General features: G+C 34.4%; 1 protein-coding gene across 1 annotated transcript; it reads right to left on the bottom strand.

Annotated features, from left to right (window-relative positions):
* Positions 1 to 18774: 18774 nt before the first annotated feature.
* On the bottom strand, positions 18775 to 19223 carry LOC107876391 (60S acidic ribosomal protein P2B-like). The gene is made up of 2 exons (XM_047393933.1): positions 19082 to 19223; positions 18775 to 18986 (listed from the first exon to the last, which is right to left on the bottom strand). Exons 1-2 carry the CDS (start codon positions 19221 to 19223, stop codon positions 18775 to 18777), a joined length of 354 nt encoding a protein of 117 aa, XP_047249889.1.
* Between the last annotated feature and the right edge of the window lie 210 nt (positions 19224 to 19433).

A 19433-nucleotide genomic window follows, 5' to 3' on the forward strand; every position in this document is an offset into this window, starting at 1 on the left:
TTAAGGGTATACATGGTTGAAAAGATGAGAGAGAATGAGAACCAAAACATAGAAGAAGAAGAAAAAAAGACTTCTTTGACGATAGGTTGGATGATCTAGACATGAATATTTTAGATGATGATCAAACACCTAAGCCCGTTGATGCGACCAATACGATGTGCAGTTCTTCTTAATCGACACAATATGGAAATCTTCAAGATGACGGGACCGACTTTTTTATTGGAATGTCATTCAAGGACAAGAATGAACTATCTAACACTTCATTTATTTCTTGCTTGAAAAAAGATTTCATAATAAAGAAAGTGATTAATTCAAGCAGTGTCTTTTGCTTCAAATGTGCTAATTCGAACTGCAAGTGGTGGTTGAGAGCGGTGAAGTATGCAAGTTCTGATAGATTCATTATTCATAAACATGAAAAGCATCACACATGTGGTTCGGAGCACATCTCAGGCCAAAATCCTCATTCCATGGCAAAGGTCCTTGGTGAATATTTCAGGTGTAGTTTCCCCGATGGCAAAGGCCCATCAACAAGGGTTATGGCCAATCAAATCCTTACGGATTTGGGTATCTTGGTCAGTTATTGGAAGGTATATATGACAATGGGGATTGCCAAGGATCTAGTTAGGGGGACACTCGAGCATGGGTATGAAGTACTGGATGCTTACCATTACATGATTGAGTCCACAAATCTCAAAAGTAAGACGTCATTACATCTGGATGAAAATAGAAGGTTCAAGTACTTTTTTGTATCGTATAGTGCTTGGATTCAAGGTTTTCAACATTTGAAAAAAAGCATAACCGTCGACGGTACCTTCTTGAGGAACAGGTATAATGGAGTTTTGCTAGCGGCGGTGGAGCAGGATGCGGAGAATCACATCTTTCTTATCGCTTTTTGTGTAGCTGACAAGGAATGTGGTGCCTTTTATGAATTTTTTTTGAACAACTGCAACGCTGTATCGAAGATACCAAAGAGTTGTGTTTTGTATCAGATAGACATCCAAGTATTCCAAAGATGGGTTAACTTTTTTTCACTTCAGCTTACTTTGGTTGTTGCATCAGGTATCTTGGAGAAAACATTCGAAACAACTATCACAACGAAAGGGTCTTCACCCTTTTTATAGAGAAGCTAAAGCATATAGTAGAGAGGAGTTTTTAGACCATTTCAATCAAATAGCGAATGTGAATCCCAAGGTAGCAGAATTTCTCACACATGTCAGTTTTGAGAGATGAAGCTGGGCATTCTATCCAGCAAATAGGTACATTCTTATGAATTTAATGTCTTGTTTGATTTACAAGTTTAGTATGATATTGTACTAAATGATTCTTTTCTATAGGTACAATATTATGACATCAAACATAGCTGAATCGGTGAATTCATTATGGACGATGAAAGAGAATTTCCCATCAAGGCTATGTTTGAAAAAATAAGCGAGAAGTATAGCAATTTTTTGAATGAAAGGCGTGTGCAGTTCAAGTGCCTAGAAAAAAGAACCCTATTTATTCTCGAAATAAAAAAAAATATCAACGAACATTAATTTAGGGAATAGGTTATTCTCTCATAAACTAGCAGATTATAATTTCCGTATCACCGATCATGGTGATGGTGCCACGGTCAATCTTCAAATAAGATCTTGTACATGTAGAGTTTTTGACTTGGACAAAATACCTTGTCCACATGCTATGGCAGCACTTCGAGCTCAATACGGTCATAAATATGGACCTAAAGTTTACGAGTACTCCTCTCAATATTATTCGGCGGAAAAATATAAAATGACATGTAGTGAGCATATTACTCCAGTGCCTCCTGAAGAATCTTGGGTTGTTCTACAAGAGCTTATGGGGAGATTAATACCTCCTCCATATATTGACCCAGCACTATCAAACCGGGGTGGAGTTGGAGAATTATTTTCATCAAGAAGAAACAAGTGCTCCATATGTAAGTGCGCTGGCCACACAAGAACTACATGCCCGAATCGTAATCCATCATGATCGTTGTAATTGCAGAAACTTGTGTTGTTGTTTGTTTGTTTGTTGTGAACTTTTATATATTTAACTCATTGTTGTGAATCTAATTTTATCATTTCTTATATATAAAATATCTTTTTTTTTAATAACTTGTGCATCAATAAAAAGAGGCAAAACATTAACTAAATAATACAACAGACCACAATTATTCTTAATAGTAGCACAAATAACTGAAATGTTTTCCTCCAATAGATAACAAATTTTTCGAAACAGATGGATAATCTGTTGATACAAACCCAATAGAAGACCAATCTGTTCCAACACATGGTCCATTTATTGAAAGAACTCAAAAGCCAAAATTGCTAGTGCTACTGGATTCAATATAGCTCCTTGCCTCCAACCGTCGACATGTTAACATGTACGTATGTTTAGATTAGAAGAAATAGACAGAATGAAAATTGAAGAAGAATTAAAATGCCAAAGTCTGACAAAAAGTAAATTTTTCATTAAACGAAAAATAAAATACATTAGGTATAGATCCGATATAGAAAAATTAAAATACATACGCTAAAAGGAAAAACATATTCTAATTATTATTGTCATCATCATCATCATTAATGACAGCCGGCCAATCAACTCGCAGCAGCTGGGCCCTCATTAGCCTCTGCATCTCTCTGAACATTGTCACTCTCACAACAACCATCTCCCTCTGTAGGTGATTAACCTGCCTCTGAAGTTCCCGCACTGTGTCGCGTAGAATAGCAATGTTCGAAAAAGGATCAGCCATATCTAGAACACGCATGAATTGACAAATGTAAAGAAAAAAATCCAAAATGTAAAACAACGTATACAACCAACTGGTAAATTTACACCAGAAAAAACTTACCTCAATAAGAAAGGAATATGCTCTTTGAAGAGAAGTGGTTAAAGATGTCACACTAAAAGAAAAAAATGAAAGAAATAAATAAAGTTGAGTTGAATGAAAATTAAGGTGAGAGCTATTTATAGAGGATTGAATCTGGATGTGTCAGGCCAAAAAGCGGGACTGTTCAGCTCCATTGTATTAATTACATTCAAACTGGTGACATTTTATTTTCTGTGAAAAGTCATGGCTTTTTCTTTTACATTAATTACTTCTCACCTTTTCAAAATGGTTTGAGACTCGATAAAATCCGTTATTATTGAGCTATTACAACAGATGGATTGAATGTGCATAGATGGTCTGTCAAAACAGATTTATAATTTGTTGCAATAGATAGTTTGTATATGCAACAGAAAAGACATTTGATGCAAACTTTTATACACCAATGAAATTGACATAATCCCATATTTTTAATGCAGGAGTAGTTGGTTTAGGTTTCAATTCAGACCGACAATCTTACCACCTTCTGTGTTCGTGAAGTTGCTTCCTTAGAGTTCTGGTCCTACACTTTGTGAAAGACTTCATTCAAACCATGCTCGTTAGTTGCATTCTCGAGAAAAGTGTCCAGCTCCAGTCCTGTTGACCATTCTTCTTTTTCTTCAACGACTGATAAATTTTTATTTTTGGATACACTTTCACATTCGCACCTCATCCAGTTTTTTCACTTTTTATGTCAATTTCATCTGCTAATTTTGATACACTTTCCTTCCCACCCCGTGTTTCCACTTAAACATGGATTGAGATGATATATGGCCTTCTCAACCTCCCCCTTCCCGATAGGTTTTCTCTCAAACACCTTCTGCTATATAATAGTCTCCTTCATAACCCATCCATATAAATTTGGACTAGAGGAATTTCTATTGGTTCCATCATTGTTTGTTGTAGTGCGAGGCTTTAGAGGCCTTTCAATAAGTCCATTAAGCCATTAAAACCAGTCCAATCACTATTTGATATTTACACTGCTGCCAAAAACTTGAACTCTTTCCCAAACTTAACACAAAAACATGTGCATAAACCATTATTAAATTGTAATAGGGTATCAACACCACCGTCTTGGTCCCTCAGCCTTACCAGTTCAAACCTAACAATCTTAACTGTAAAATGCCATATCTTGTTTGAAGAATTAAAGCCTAATAGGTAAAGAACAAACATTCACAAAATCATTGTGCTGGATGTGTGTTTCATGATAGGTTGATCAGTAATACATACCTCCCACATATGAAGTGGTTTTATCTACAAGCAATTTATTCCTCCGAACCCATCTTTACTCTAGCCTTTAATGCTGGCCGGGAAAAATTGGATCCAGTTTTACTTCCTTTTATCTGCAAATAAGAGAAATACATTTGATGTCAAATAAGAGAAGGAAAAAAAGAAAACAAAAAGAACATTACAAAAGGGTAACACAAAATTGAGTGAATTAACAGATGACCAATATGATGCAACAGATTACTCATTTGTTCAACAAATGAGGCATCATTGCAATAGAAGGATGGTATGTTGCAATAAATGAATCATCTGTTGAAATAAATCAAACTATCCTTGCTACTGGTTTAATTTCTTCAAACAGTTGCTTCGTCTATTCCAACAATTGATTCATCAGTTGCAACAGCTGAGGAAACTATTGCAACACCACCACCACCAACATCAACAATAAAGAAACAACACCATATGTTCAAACACCATCCACAACACAAACGTTACATGTTCCAACACGACCCCCCCAAAAATAGCACAACCAAAATACCAAACAAAAGATATAGGAAAAAACTATACTGACAAAAAGGCTTTTTAAGTTCTCCCAACAGATGACTTTTTTTTGCATATTTTAATAAAAACAACGGTTCATTTATTCAAGACTTAAAAGTCACCTTTCTTTTATTTTTCTCAATAAATAGAAAACTGGTAATGAGTAAATCATTAATAGCAACAAATGTAAATATCTAATTTAAATGACATACAAAAAAGAAGAAGAAATGGAAAGAGCAACAGTGAACCATACCTGCAATGTCAAAAAAAGCAAATGGATCAGAACATCCATTTCAGTTAAGAAAAGATATTAATTGGTTGAGATCCTAAAGTATCCTCATCCGAAAGAAGAGAGAAAAGAGGGGAAAAAAAGAAAACAAAGATAATTGAGAATTGAGAATAAAAAAGAGTGATGAGTTGAGTCTAGACTACTTTATGGCTGAAGGAGAGAGTTCTAGATATGAGTTTTAAATATTCATTAATATCTTTTGAGGGGCACGAGGAGATGATGAAATTAAAAAGACCAGATAAGACTACTCACTCAGGAGATTTTTGAGTTATCCAAGTAGTACTGAGTAATATTTTTTACCGCCTTAGTATTTTAACTTTTTTATCTCGGATAGGAAATACCTAAATTGCTTTAAAAAGGGGATCTTAAAACATTTAAGTACAACAGATGACAATTTCTGTTTGGAAATTCCAAAGCTCGGTCATTTGTCGCAACAAATGACGTAATCTGTTTGATAGCTTACAACAGATATGTAATATATTACAACAGATTACATAATCTATTTGATTTGATCCAACAGAAAAGACATCTATTGCAATAGGTTGAACATTTGCTTATATATAATTTTAATTGAATTCATATGTTATACTAATACCTTAATTGAATGTGAGTTCTCATAGGGTCAACTACAACTTCAATTCAGTCTTTTGGCAATTGCATGATGAGATAGCATTGTGTTTCTCCCGACCAGAGTCGTCGATCGATCACTCTGAGCCAAAGCGATTCTTACTACCTCATATGTTAGACTAATACCTTAATTGATTAATCTAGGACTAGGGTACTAATACCTTAATTGAATAATATAGGACTAAGGGTGAGTTCTCATAGGGTCAACTACAACTTCAATTGAGTCTTTTGGCAATTGCATGATGAGATGGTACTACGTTCCTCCCAACCAGAGTCGTCGATCAATAACTCTGAGCCGAACCAATTCTTACTACCTCATATATTCAACTAATACCTTAATTGATTAATATAGGACTAGGGGTGAGTTCTCATAATGTCAACTACAATAGATGACAATGCCTATTTGATAATATACAATAGATGGGTAATCTATTACGATATATGACTTAATCCATTTGATAATTTACAACAGATGGATAATCTATCACAATAGATGACTTAATCTTTTTGATAGTTTACAACAGATTCGTCATATGTTGCAACAAATGATGTAATCTGTTTGATAGTTTACAACAGATGCATAATATATTACAACAGATTACCTAATCTATTTGATTTGATCCAACAGAAAAAAAATCTATTGCAATAGGTTAAACATTTGTTTATATATAATTTTAATTGAGTTTATATGTTAGACTAATACCTTAATTGAATGTGAGTTCTCATAGGGTCAACTACAACTTCAATTCAGTCTTTTGATAATTGCATGTTGAGATGATATTGCGTTCCTTCCGACCAAAGTCGTCGATTGATTAATCTGAGCCAAACCAATTCTTACTACCTCATATGTTAGACTAATACCTTAATTGATTAATCTAGGACTAGGGTACTAATACCTTAATTGAATAATATAGGACTAAGGGTGAGTTCTCATAAGGTCAACTACAACTTCAATTGAGTCTTTTGGCAATTGTATGATGAGACGGTACTGCATTTCTCCCGACCAGAGTTATCGATCAATAACTCTAAGACGAACCAATTCTTACTACCTCATATGTTCAACTAATACCTTAATTGATTAATCTAGGACTAGGGGTGAGTTCTCATAATATCAACTATAATAGATGACAACGCCTATTTGATAATTTATAATAGATGGGTAATCTGTTGCGACATATGACTTAATCCATTTGATAATTTATAACAAATGGGTAATCTGTCACAATAAAAACTTAATCTTTTTGATAGTTTACAACAGATTCGTCATATGTTGCAACAAATATGTAATCTGTTTGATAGTTTACAACAGATGCATAATATATTGCAACAGATTACCTAATCTATTTGATTTGATCTAACAGAAAAGACATCTGTTACAATAGGTTAAACATTTGTTTATATATAATTTCAATTGAGTTCATATGTTAGACTAATACCTTAATTGAATGTGAGTTCTTATAAGGTCAACTACAACTTCAATTCAGTCTTTTGGCAATTGCATGATGAGACGGTATTGTGTTCCTCCCGACCAGAGTCGTCGATCGATCACTCTAAGCCGAACCAATTCTTACTACTTCATATGTTAGACTAATACCTTAATTGATTAATCTAGGACTAGGGTACTAATACCTTAATTGAATAATCTAGGACTAGGGGTGAGTTCTCATAGGGTCAACTATAATTTTAATTGAGTCTTTTGGTAATTGTATGATGAGATGGTACTACGTTCCTCCCAACCAGAGTCATCAATTGATAACTCTGAGCCAAACCGATTCTTACTACCTCATATGTTCAACTAATACCTTAATTGATTAATCTAGGAAAGGGTACTAATACCTTAATTGAATAATCTCGGACTAGGGGTGAGTTCTCATATGGTCAACTATTGATTAATCTAGGACTAGGGGTGAGTTCTCATAGGGTCAGCTACAACAGATGGTAGAGCCTATTTGATAATTTACAATATATGGGTAATCTACTGCGACATATGACAATCTATTTGATAATTTACAACAGATGGGTAATCTGTCGCAACAGATGACTTAATCTGTTTGATAAATTACAGCAGATTCGTAATCTGTTGTTACCTAATCTGATTGATAATTTACGACAGATGCAAAATCTGATGCAACATGTCAAACATTTGTTTTTATACTACCTAAATTGATTAATCTAGGACTAGGGGTGAGTTCATAGGGTCAACTAGAGTACTCGGACAACTACAACTTCAATTGTTTTTATACAATTTCAATTGAGTTCATATGTTAGACTAAATAGTACCCTTTTGGCAATTGCATGATGAGAGGTTAAAAATTACACATATCTTTTATAAATTTAAAAATAATTAAGATCAATTCGAACTAAATTAATATTTTCAAAACTTGTCATTCTTTTCTAAAATACAAATCAACCCATACAAAATATTTCATCATTTCAAATATTGAGTTCTCGTTCTTTCTCTCTCATTCTCACTCAACAATATAGTACAGACAACAAGTACTCAACAAATTTGCTCAACCCTCTACAACAGATCACTTTACTTCTTATTTTTTACCACATAGGTGTTATTTTTTACTTCATTCTTGCTTGTATCAGTCATTTTCTTTGTCTTTGTAGGCAACAGAGTTTGAGAAGAGTTCTATACTTGTTATTTTTTTTCTAAAAAATAAGAGTTTTTAAGTTAATGATGAAAAATAAAACTTTTAGTTATATTATCTTCGAGAATGGGTTTACAATTTTGAGTTTTGATGGTAAAATCATAGGAAGAACTCAAGAAATCCCTAGTTTCCGTCACAGTATTCCGTTGACTGTCGTGGTATTGTTGGATGTTGTTTGTGTTATTGTTGTTGTTGTTGGTGGTGGTGTTTGTGGTCGCCGTGGTGGCACTGGTTGGTGGTGTTTGTGATGGATGTCCATGGTATCGGTATTCGTGGTGTTTGTTTGTAGCATTGGTTCGTGGTGTTTGTGGTGGTGGGTGTTGGTGTGTTGGTATTCGTGGTGTTTGTAATGTATTTTTTAAAATTTATGTATACATCAATTGTAACGTAATTTTTATTTTTCTGCTGTTGGTAGGTAAAACATGTCTCCCAAAAGAAAAGAAAGTGAAAGTGGATCAACGCCTGACCATAAAAAAAAGGCTGCAGTACAGAGGGATTAGGAGGAACTTCCTGAACAAAAGGGAAAAGTGAAGCTGAGGAGAGATGTGAAAACAACGTTGAGGAAGGTAGACAATTTTCTATAGATAGTAATAAATAAAATGAAAGTGAGAAAGAGGAGGAATTGGAGAGTGAGAAAGAAAAAGAGGATGATCATCAACATGATGATAATGGATCAACAATGGGGAGTGAACTAATATCGACATCCCAGCATGATCCTGTCAAAACTTTTAGTATTGACAGGTTTCAAGTTGCGATGCCGATAAATAACCCAGAAGAAAACCAACTGACTGGTCAAATTGTACTTAAATGTCAGATGGGGAAATTTTTTGAACATTTTATGAAAATTATAAAGAACGAAAACATAGGCGGACTTTTTAAGAAGAGCTACTTTATACGATTTCTTGAGCTGTCCGAGGACCCCTCTGCCCGTATCCGTTTCCCTATGATGATGGTATATGATCTTCTTAAGCGCATGATCAAGTACATGGGAGATGATAAAGATCCAGAGGAGGGGGCAAAAAGAAGATGGATAAAATCTGGATCAACTACTGTGGCATGCTTGTTTGTTTTGGCTTGCAAGAGTTTGCCATAGTGACGGTCTTGAGATGCCATCGTCCAGAAGAAACACCACCCCGCAAATCATCCATCCAGAAGAAACACCACCCCGCAAATCATCCAAGTCAAGAAAACGCAAGAAAAAATAGATGGGTTGTTTGACATTGCTCGACGTGGCTACAAAGCATCGGATTTGTTGACAGATCTTGAAGATAAAACCATACCAGAGAAGTACAGGGAGCAATTGTACTTATTTTGGTTTACCCATTTGGTTATATTGGCAAGAGATGTCAACAAGGTCATAGAAGATGATTTGTTGGCGTGTGCTGAGGATTTTGATAAATTCAGCAATTATTCCTGGGGATATGACAATTTCTACTTGACTGTCCAATATTTACTGACAAATTTTTTCTTAGGGACGACCACATTATACAACTTTCCTTGGGCTTTCATGGTAAAATTAATCACTAATTTTACTCATCCATTAATTTATATTAAATATACTTATTACGACTTTTTTTTCTTGCTTCCTGTTTACATTTTTTAGGCTTGGGCATTTGAAGCCATTCCTCCCCTCCGAAAGCAGTTAATGGATTACCCGGATGAGTTTTCTCATCTAAGGATGTTTAGGTGGTTGGCTGCAAAGAGCAACACTAATATTAAGGAGGTTGATCTTTTTAACCCCCCGTATGATACAGTACGTCTTCTTCAAGTAAAATAATTTACTCAAAGAAAGATATTGAATAGATGTTATATCTGATGCACTAAATGGGACATCTATTGCGACAGAGTACAATTAATATCTTACATTAGATTACCCATATATTGCTTTGGTTCTCTGAACACGAATCCTAACAGATTAACCATCTACTATAAATTATGCAACAAATGTGTAATCTGATAACATATTGTTCATCTGTTGTGACGTACAGATCATTTGTTGCATAACAGATTACCCGTCTTGTGCAACTGTTGCAACAGATGATTGATATTTTGCATCAAATTATCCATATGTTGCTTTGTTTCTCTGAACCAGACTCAAATGGATTTTAACTATATACTGCAAACTATACAACAAATGGATCTTTTTTTTAAATGTAACCCAACTGTGAAAATTATTATATTATATAATTTAAATGTATTTGTCTTTTTTTTTCTTTTTTATACATTGTGCATCCATGGATCGTTCCTACTGAGGAGGAGTCGGTGATGACTTCTTATAGTACTCTAGGTCTTGTTGAACTATAGTAGACCCAACAGTGGATTTAATAAAAAAGGAATTGGCTAGAGCAACAACTATAAGATGAGCGGTTAGGCAAGGTCAACCTAATATTGAGGTTCTTGATGACCAACCTACTAAGGCAAATCCAGGTGACTCTTCTGGTGGAGTTATTGGTGTTGGTGGCAGGGATGCTGATGCTGCTACCACTCATGATGATGAGCATGTTGATGCTTAAGAAAGAATAAATATGTTTGAAAATACCCCTTTTTACCCTTACACAGGTCCCTCTCACCCCTCTTCACTCTCATATTCTCATTGCAAATACAAAGAGTGCAAGGACAGATAGGATAAACTCTTTAAAAAGTAGATACTATCTCTAAAGCTATTAAGGAATTCAAATCCAAAAGGTGTGTCATACCATCCAAGAAGGTAAGGGAGCCACACACTCCTACAGTGTTGGTTAAGAGAAAGAAAAGAGCAATTAGAGACGTACTCTCCAATCAGAAATCAAAAGAAATTGCAATTCCTCCCTCTCCAAAAGCTGTTGAAATTCAGGGGCCAGTCAAGAAAGTGGACATACATGCAAAACTTGGCTCCGAAGAGAAGAGGGATCTACGACAGGCCAAGAATGCCAAGACAGGCGCACCAGATTACCCCATGCTCCCTTTCCCCCCCAAGACTTCCAGACTATGACCGTTATGTGTATACTGTAAGAGGACAAGACAAGTTTACTTTTCCTAACCTAGCCCTTCTAATCTACCCTATGAAGAAGAAGCTACGCAATAGATTTCACATCTGTTGCAATAGCTGGGTATACTGGTGCAACTTGTAGTGGTTCCGTTGCAAGTTTTTATCTATTCGTTGCATAAGTTTTATTGGATTATTTATTCAGAGAACCCTATGCAATAGATGGACCATTCATTGCATCTTTAAAATTACTAACCTATTTAAAAATTGACTTCTTATATCACAGCATGTTGACATAATTCTCTGTCTCATGAGAAAAAGGCAATTAATGTATCAGGAAGCTTATGACGTTGCCGATAGGATAATGGACCTCGACTTCTATAAGAAGTTCAAGGATAGGTACGATCAATTCAATGGGGAGGTGTTATCCCTTGGCGTGGGACTTGATTTCCTAGTTCCTACATTGGTTTTGGATGAAGAAGAAATGATAAAATATGTTAGAAGGGAGAGGCTAAATCCACACGGCAAGAGCTGGATCGAGGCAAAGAGGATTCTTGTAGTCATTAGCGTGAACGACATGCTTATCGGGCCATTGAGATACTACTCGAGAAGGGAAAGATCAATGTTTATGACTCCAACATACCTTTAATTGACGATTTTGATCTTTTTCTCCTCATGGAGCCACTGATGATGCTGTTGCCCATCTTGTTGAGGGAGAGTAAACTGATGAATCATTTGCCAAAGGAAGTGTTGATGAAGAAATCATGAGATTTTGAAGGTCGAAACAAGGGAATGATCCTTCCAAAAGATGATACCGCTAAAGCGAGCGGCTCGCACGCTCTTGCACACATCAAATATTTGCTGATTGGCACAGAAATGGCCAAGCCAACAACTTTTCTGTGTGACAACGCTGTGGAAAACTTGCAAGAGGTCTGGGTTTATGGGGTACTAACTGGGCGCTTGAAGCCTGTGTATATAGAAGAGCCTGTGAAATAACAATTTTTAATTTCAAGTCACCCTTCACTTTATTACATGTACATATAGTGACAATAATTTTTTTTTATGAAAGTTGGAGTTTTTTATAATGCAATAGATTGTCAATCTGTTGTAAAATATATTAAATCTGTTATGGCAGATAGTTTATCTATTGCCAAATGTTGGTCATCTGTTGCATTACGCCGATGTTATTTCTATGAATAATCTAATAATCTAAGTCTAATCTGTTGCAACAGTGGGAAGACCTATTTGATAATTTCCAACAGATGACCTAAATTTTACAACATATGCCTAAATCTTTTTGATATTTTCCAACAGTTACACTTGAATATCCATGTGCTCAACAACACAAAACAGTAGCAAATACACACATCACCATAAAAATTTCAGCAATTAGACTTGAATATCCATGTGCCCAACAACCCCAAACCAGTAGCAATAACGAAAACAATGTAGTATCTTCTTGTTCGATTTTGTTTCTCTTCAGAAGCCTTGACTTTGTTCAACAAACCCCAGATTACACAATTTGCTTGTGAAGGGTGTCGTTCTTCATACCAATTAAAGTAATCGCATCCACCCAATTTCTATAAAAAAAAGAGAACACAATTACAAAATAATTACAAGTCAATAATTAATCAACTAATTAAATAAAAAAAATATTACCTTTAAAATTTTACAAGTAAAAAACCTACGACCTGGATTTTGTTGAGTCCAAGAAGTGTTTAACAGAGCTCCATGACCGCACTTACAATATCAAAAATCTTTATCATAAAAAATAGTGAAAGATGCGCTCGACATTATCAAGCTCAGTTGGAAAAAATAAAAGAAATAATTTGAAGAATTTGGATAGATAAAAGAAGATGACGATGAAGAAGAAGATTTGAGAATTTAGGAGGAAGATGAATATATAGGACAATAGAAGGGGGGGTGACCGTTGGGGGCTAAGTGACGGTAAGTCAGCAAAATATGCCAGATTGATACATTTGATGCCTATTTTATTTTACGTGTTTAAAATGAACACTGCCTATTTGATGCCTATTTTATTTTAGGTGTTTGAACTGAACACCGTAGATGGGTTCCTCTTTTTTATTTCAATTCACTTTAAATTTTTTACACGTAGTGGCAATTTTTTATGTCCAACGAAAGTTGATTTTTTATATTGCAATAGATTCTCTATCCGTTGTAACAGTTATTCTACCTGTTCTGACATATAGTTTATCTGTTGCAATAGGTTGGTCATCTGTTGCATTATCTCGATGTTTCTATCTAAGTCCATTTGTTGTAACAGAGGAAAGACCCGTTTGATAGATTACCTACCTGTTGCAACATATGTCTAAATTTGTTTGATTTTTCCAATAGATGTGTCGTTTATTGTAACAGATACATTATCTGTTGCAATATTTGAATCTAGTATTCCTTTTAAATTAATAAGTTCAAATCTAAGGAATAAATAAAATTCATAGACAAAATAAAATAAATCGAAGCCTAAAAAATTAGCTAAAATAAGTCAACGAATAAATAAAATATAAAAAATTGTTATGGGTACAGATCTCAACAAATACATCAACAACAATTTAAGTATGATACCAAGGATTACTTTGACAGGTTCAAGCTATAAAGATCTACTCAGTAAGGACAAGTTATTCTTCATCCGGTGCTATGGAATTTAGCTTTGCTCATCGTGGATCTTTATTGTCGCTTACGTACGGTTTTTGAGCTTTTTGTTCTCCATATTTCATAAAAAGAGTAGCATATTGTCAATGCTGTTCAACAATAGCTTCTTCTACATCCACCTGGAAAGCCAAAATTAGTCAATGTTAATCACGGAGATATAACAAAACGAAAAAGGATAACTCATCTGTTCTAGCAAATCAAACAGGTCTTCCTCCTGTTTTAAATTTTCCCAAATAGATTATATTTCTATTGAAATAATGAGTCAACTGTTGGGACAAATTTCTACATAAGGAAGGCCCTGTATGACAACAGATGAACTATCTGTTGCAACATATGAATCATCTATTGCACCAGATAGGTCGTCTGTTGGTACAAATAAAAGCGGTACGAAGAGCTGTTTGATTTGTTAAAATAGACGAGACATCTGTCGAAATAGATACTTTAACTGGTGTAACAAATTAGTCAACTGTTGCAACAGATATATATATCTGTTTGATAATTTTTAGTAGATGTGTCATCTGTTGAAACATATATGTGTCTGTTTGTTTTGTCAGGTGGAAGATATATATATTCACCTTCTTCATCTCGTGCTGCTCTTCTTTGGACATTGTACGTTGCTCAGTGCAATACACAGACAGGGGAGTTGCAATTTTGCTTTTTTGGATGCTTGATAATGCCCTAGAAATCACTCTCCTTCTCTTCTTAGCCCTAATCTCTAATGAAACAGATGGAAATAAAATCCTCTTTGATGAAATGAGACCCCTCTTAGATGTCAATTCCTTTACAGAAGAAATTAATTAATAGCATTAATCACTACATCATGTTTCGCCCTGCAGTCTTGACATTTGCATGCAGAACATTCGCTGGAAGAGGCAAAATCTGTATAACCAGTATGATCATACTCATAATGGTTTTCTTTAAATACTGTAAGAGGAGCATTATTAGCACCAACAGCAGCACCACTACCACCACCAACAGGTCCATCACCACTAAGACCATCAACAACAACAAGCCCACTCTCCAAAATTATTTTTCTAGTAATAGTTGTTGCTCCAAACAATTTTATTTTTATTCTGTCGATGACCTTAGGGTCCAATAAAGTTTGCACAGACTGTAAAGTAAGAAAAAATGGCATCTTCAACTCTCGATTGGTCAAAACTAGCGACGGATACACAATCTAACATAAATCATTACATATATTAGAATGATGATTAGATCATTCAAAAAAATTATTAATTAAAAAAATTTAATTATAACTATACTTTCTGCATCCTTCGAGGGGTTGAAGAGATCAAGAAATTTTTCATTTTTATCAGTTTTGGTCAACAACCATCTCAAGATTCTTGGACAGAAAACTCCTTCCTAGTAGTTTACTTGTTGTCTCAAATAAGGAATGACTTCAAATTCCCAAGCCTATAAAATAGTGCCAATAAATCAAAATCATTATTGAGTAAAAAAATGAATGATATCATAACAGAAGAAAGAAACATTTACCATGAAAGCTCATGGGAAGCCATATAAGTTGACTATCTTTGGTGCTAACGGAGTCAACAAATATTTGACAGTCATTTTGAAGCTTTCATACCCCAAAGGATAGCTGTTAAATGCCTCAAGATCCTCGGAGAGATTTATTAAACTGAGGCTTATTTTTTTGTTCACGTCTCTAGCCCAAAGAATATTATGTATAAACCAAACCAAGCACAATTACTGCTTGTGCTTCTTTGAAAGTCCTTTACCTTTCAACGCTTCTATCAAATTTTTATTTTTGAAGCTTGGACCAGCAATGGACACCAGGTCATCACGATCACACGACTTGCCTTTGCTTTTTTTGGGTGTGCGGGGTTTTTTTTTGGGTTAGAATAGGTATAACTTGAGAAGGAGGATAACATTTTAGTCCAGTAACTATGGGAAACTCCTTCTAACCAAAACAAACAGGCATGCCACAGTAATTTATCCATACCTCATCCATCTTATCTTTGTTTTCATACATAAACCTACGCTTGAGAAGTTCATATACCATTTTCATCTGGAAACAAGCATTGTTGTCCTCCGGCAAATCAAGATATTTCCTAAAGCACTTGTCACTAAAATAGGCATCCAATTTTTATTCTCGAAGTATTCTTCTGAAGGCGTCAAAAGATTTTTCCATGGCTGACTTAACCACGAAATCACCTGTTAAATCTACGGCATCATCGCACTGTATTCTCACAGGATAATGATCAATGCTGAAGGGTTTAACCAACTCTTTGGTGGAAGGTCTATTAGCATTTGCATCATCTCTTTTGAAATATTCCTCCTCCCCGTGTTCATCATATTCTGCTCCCGATTGAGATAACGCTTGTCAAGCAAGCTCATAGAGTGGTGGATGTAGCCTAGCTGCTTCACTTGTTCATTTACTTGGACTTGATTCGGTTTCTGTTCTTTTGGGAATCATATTATCTAAAATTAACAGGAACATAAAAAAAATATATTATAGTTGATTAATGCATCGTTAAAAAAGGATAATAGTAAATCAAACAAGCAAAATAGTAAAATAACAGTTGCAATAGATCACCGATCTGTTGCACCAGGTAGTATATCTGTTACAGTATATAACCAACCTGTTGCAGCGAATGAGTAATCTGTTGCAATAATATAAAATATATCACTCATATTTTAAGATAGATGAATGGTCTGTGCAATAGATCACACATTATTGTGACATATGAGTAATCTGTTGAGACAGTTAAATAAGATGTTGCAATAGATGAGTAATTTGTTACAACAATACAAAACAAATCACTCATCTGTTAAGAAAAATAAATAGTCTATGTAGCAGATCACACATCTATTGCAACATCATCTATTGCAATATGTGAGTGATCTGTTAGAACAGTTAAATAACCTGTAGCAACAGTTGAGTAATCTATTGCGACAATACAAAATATATCACTCATCTGTTGAGAAAGATGAATGGTCTGTGCAACAGATCACACATCTGTTGTGATATCATCTGTTGCACCATATGAGTGATCTGTTGGAATAGTTAAATAACCCATAGCAACGACTGAGTAATCTGTTGCGATAATACAAAACATATCACTCATTTGTTGAGAAAGATGAATGGTTTGTGCAACAGATCACACATCTGTTGCAACATATGAGTAATCTGTCAGAGAAGTTAACTAACCTGCAGTAACAATTGAGTAATCTGTTACGACAATACAAAATATATTACTCATCTATTGAGAAAGATGAATGGTTTGTGCAATAGGTCACACATCTGTTGCAACACATGAGTGATTTGTTGGAACAGTTATCAACAGTCAATATTATTTAGATTTCTTCCAACATAGGGTCATCTATCGTGGCAGATGAATGATCAGTTGGAAAAATCAATTCTTGGACATTTTCTGTTGGAAGAGTTGATAGGATTTTATCCAACAGGAGGTTCATCTATTGCATCAGATCATTAATTTGATAATTTTTCCATTGCATCAGATGGTTAATTAGTTGCATTAGATTTTTTATCCGATACTTAATCTGTTGCAATATATGGTTAATCTTTTGCATCAGATAGTTAATTTGTTGTATTCCTCTGGTGTATCAGATGGTTGATATGTTGCATTAGATGGTTAATATATTGCACCAGATGGATAATCTATTGGTAGAAACAAAAAACAGTAGCACAATCTCATTCAACAAAAACGGCTATTTTATCATTTTTACCAAGAAAAAGAACAGAACAAATCAACCCAAATTATTTTTTTATTTTTATAAACACAAACAACAAAAATTAAACTTCAAAAAAATACAACAAACAACAAAAAATCATAATTCACTTTGAAAAGAGAAGAGAAGAAATACCAGAAATTAGAGTTTTATTCAGACCGCATTTCAAATTAATGCAACAAATATTGAAATTGTTAACCAATACTACAAGAGAATTTGGCTCAAGTTCCTCATTTTTTTCAAAATTAAAAAGATCATAAATTTTTACCTGTGAAAGAAGAAAAAGAACGATGAAGAATTCGAAGTTGTTGTGTCCGGAGAGCAAGGTTGTCACGTCAATTGAAGGTTGAAGTTTAAAAGAAACTCGAAGCCCAACTATTTGTAGTCGGATGTTGAAGTCGCCGAGGATTGAAATAAAAAATTTGCAGAACAGTTGGTTGGGAGAGAGTTGAGAGAAGTTGTCGAGAGAGGAATGAGAGACGGGTTGATTTGAATTGAAGAGGAGAACTCGAAACCCAACTATTTGTTGTCGGAGGTAAAATTCGCCGAAGGTTGAAGGGAGAAAATTTGCAGAACTGCCGGTTGGGAGAGAGTTGAGGGAAGCTGTCGAGAGAGAGGAGAGAGTGGTTGATTTGGATTGAACAGGGGTGTGGGTTGGGTTGATTTGTATTTTTGAAAAGATTAGAAAGTTTTGAAAATATTAATCAAGTCCACAATTAACTTAATCAAGTTTCCTGATGTTTGACCCTTTAAGTTGGTCAATGTCACCAATCTTTTATTCAAGACTTAAAAGACACCTTTCCTTCAGTTTTCTCATGTTACTAATCTAATCAAATTCAAGACTTAAAAGACACATTTCCTTAAATTTTCTCATGTTACTAATCTAATCAAAGACACTAAAATTGAAATTTTCCTCATGATTCTTCCTCCTTCTCAACTTTTTTTTCCTCTTTTTTCTCCTTAATAAAATTTTACACAACTCATAAATTTATATGTAATAACTCAATAAAATTATAATAAATAATAAATATGAACTCATAGCCTTAAAAATTAATGATTTCAACATGAAAAAAAAAAAAAACTTAAAAATTAAATCAGTAGAATTTAAAATTATGAACCAACCTCATAACAAACAAAAAATTAAACTCATAAAATTTAAATGTTGAATCCAACTCTAAACAATATTGCATAAAATAAAAAGTAAATTAAACTAAAGTCCAATCTAATCAAAAAGAGAGAAATTGAAATCTTCTTCATCAGATTCTTCTTCCTTCTCAACTTTCTTTTCCGCTTTTTTCTCTTCAACAACAATAACTTGTCCCCCATCAACGACAACACTAGCATTATTTGCAACACATCCAAAAGACAGACAAGAAGTAGAAGCCAATTTTTCTTTACCAGCAGCAATTAATTCATTAATATCTTTGCCTTTAACTTGTGACAATAATAGTTCAATTTTGACATCATCAATTTCAGCTCCAACAGAATTCAAGATTTTCTTGCAGCAATTAATTCATTAATATCTTTGCCTTTAACTTGTGACAATAATAGTTCAATTTTGACATCATCAATTTCAGCTCCAACAGAATTCAAGATTTTCTTCAAATCATCAGATGATGGACTAGAATTGCCACCCAATTGGGCTAACAAATAGGCTGCTATCACCTTCATGGCTAGTTAAACGTTTCAATATATTCTAGAAGAAAAATAACTATGAGAAATATGTGTTGTTATTAGGGCCGGGTATATATATATAGGAGGGGAATGTTGCAAGTCCAATTTGAGTTAGAATAGGTAGACGTAATTATGGCTATATTTTAGTTGGATTATGGAATATGATTCCTATTATTAATAGGATTGGGAAAAGGATTTAAAAGAAAT

The sequence above is a fragment of the Capsicum annuum genome, chromosome 7 (genome assembly GCF_002878395.1).
Source record: "Capsicum annuum cultivar UCD-10X-F1 chromosome 7, UCD10Xv1.1, whole genome shotgun sequence".
NCBI lineage: Eukaryota > Viridiplantae > Streptophyta > Magnoliopsida > Solanales > Solanaceae > Capsicum > Capsicum annuum.

Excerpts from the sequence above, each read along its gene's own strand:
- LOC107876391 (XM_047393933.1), bottom strand. The coding sequence starts at position 19,223 with ATGAAGGTGATAGCAGCCTATTTGTTAGCCCAATTGGGTGGCAATTCT. Across the intron at positions 18,987-19,081 it reads ATTATTGTCACAAGTTAAAG|TTAAAGGCAAAGATATTAAT; the intron begins GCAAAGATATTA and ends TATTGTCACAAG.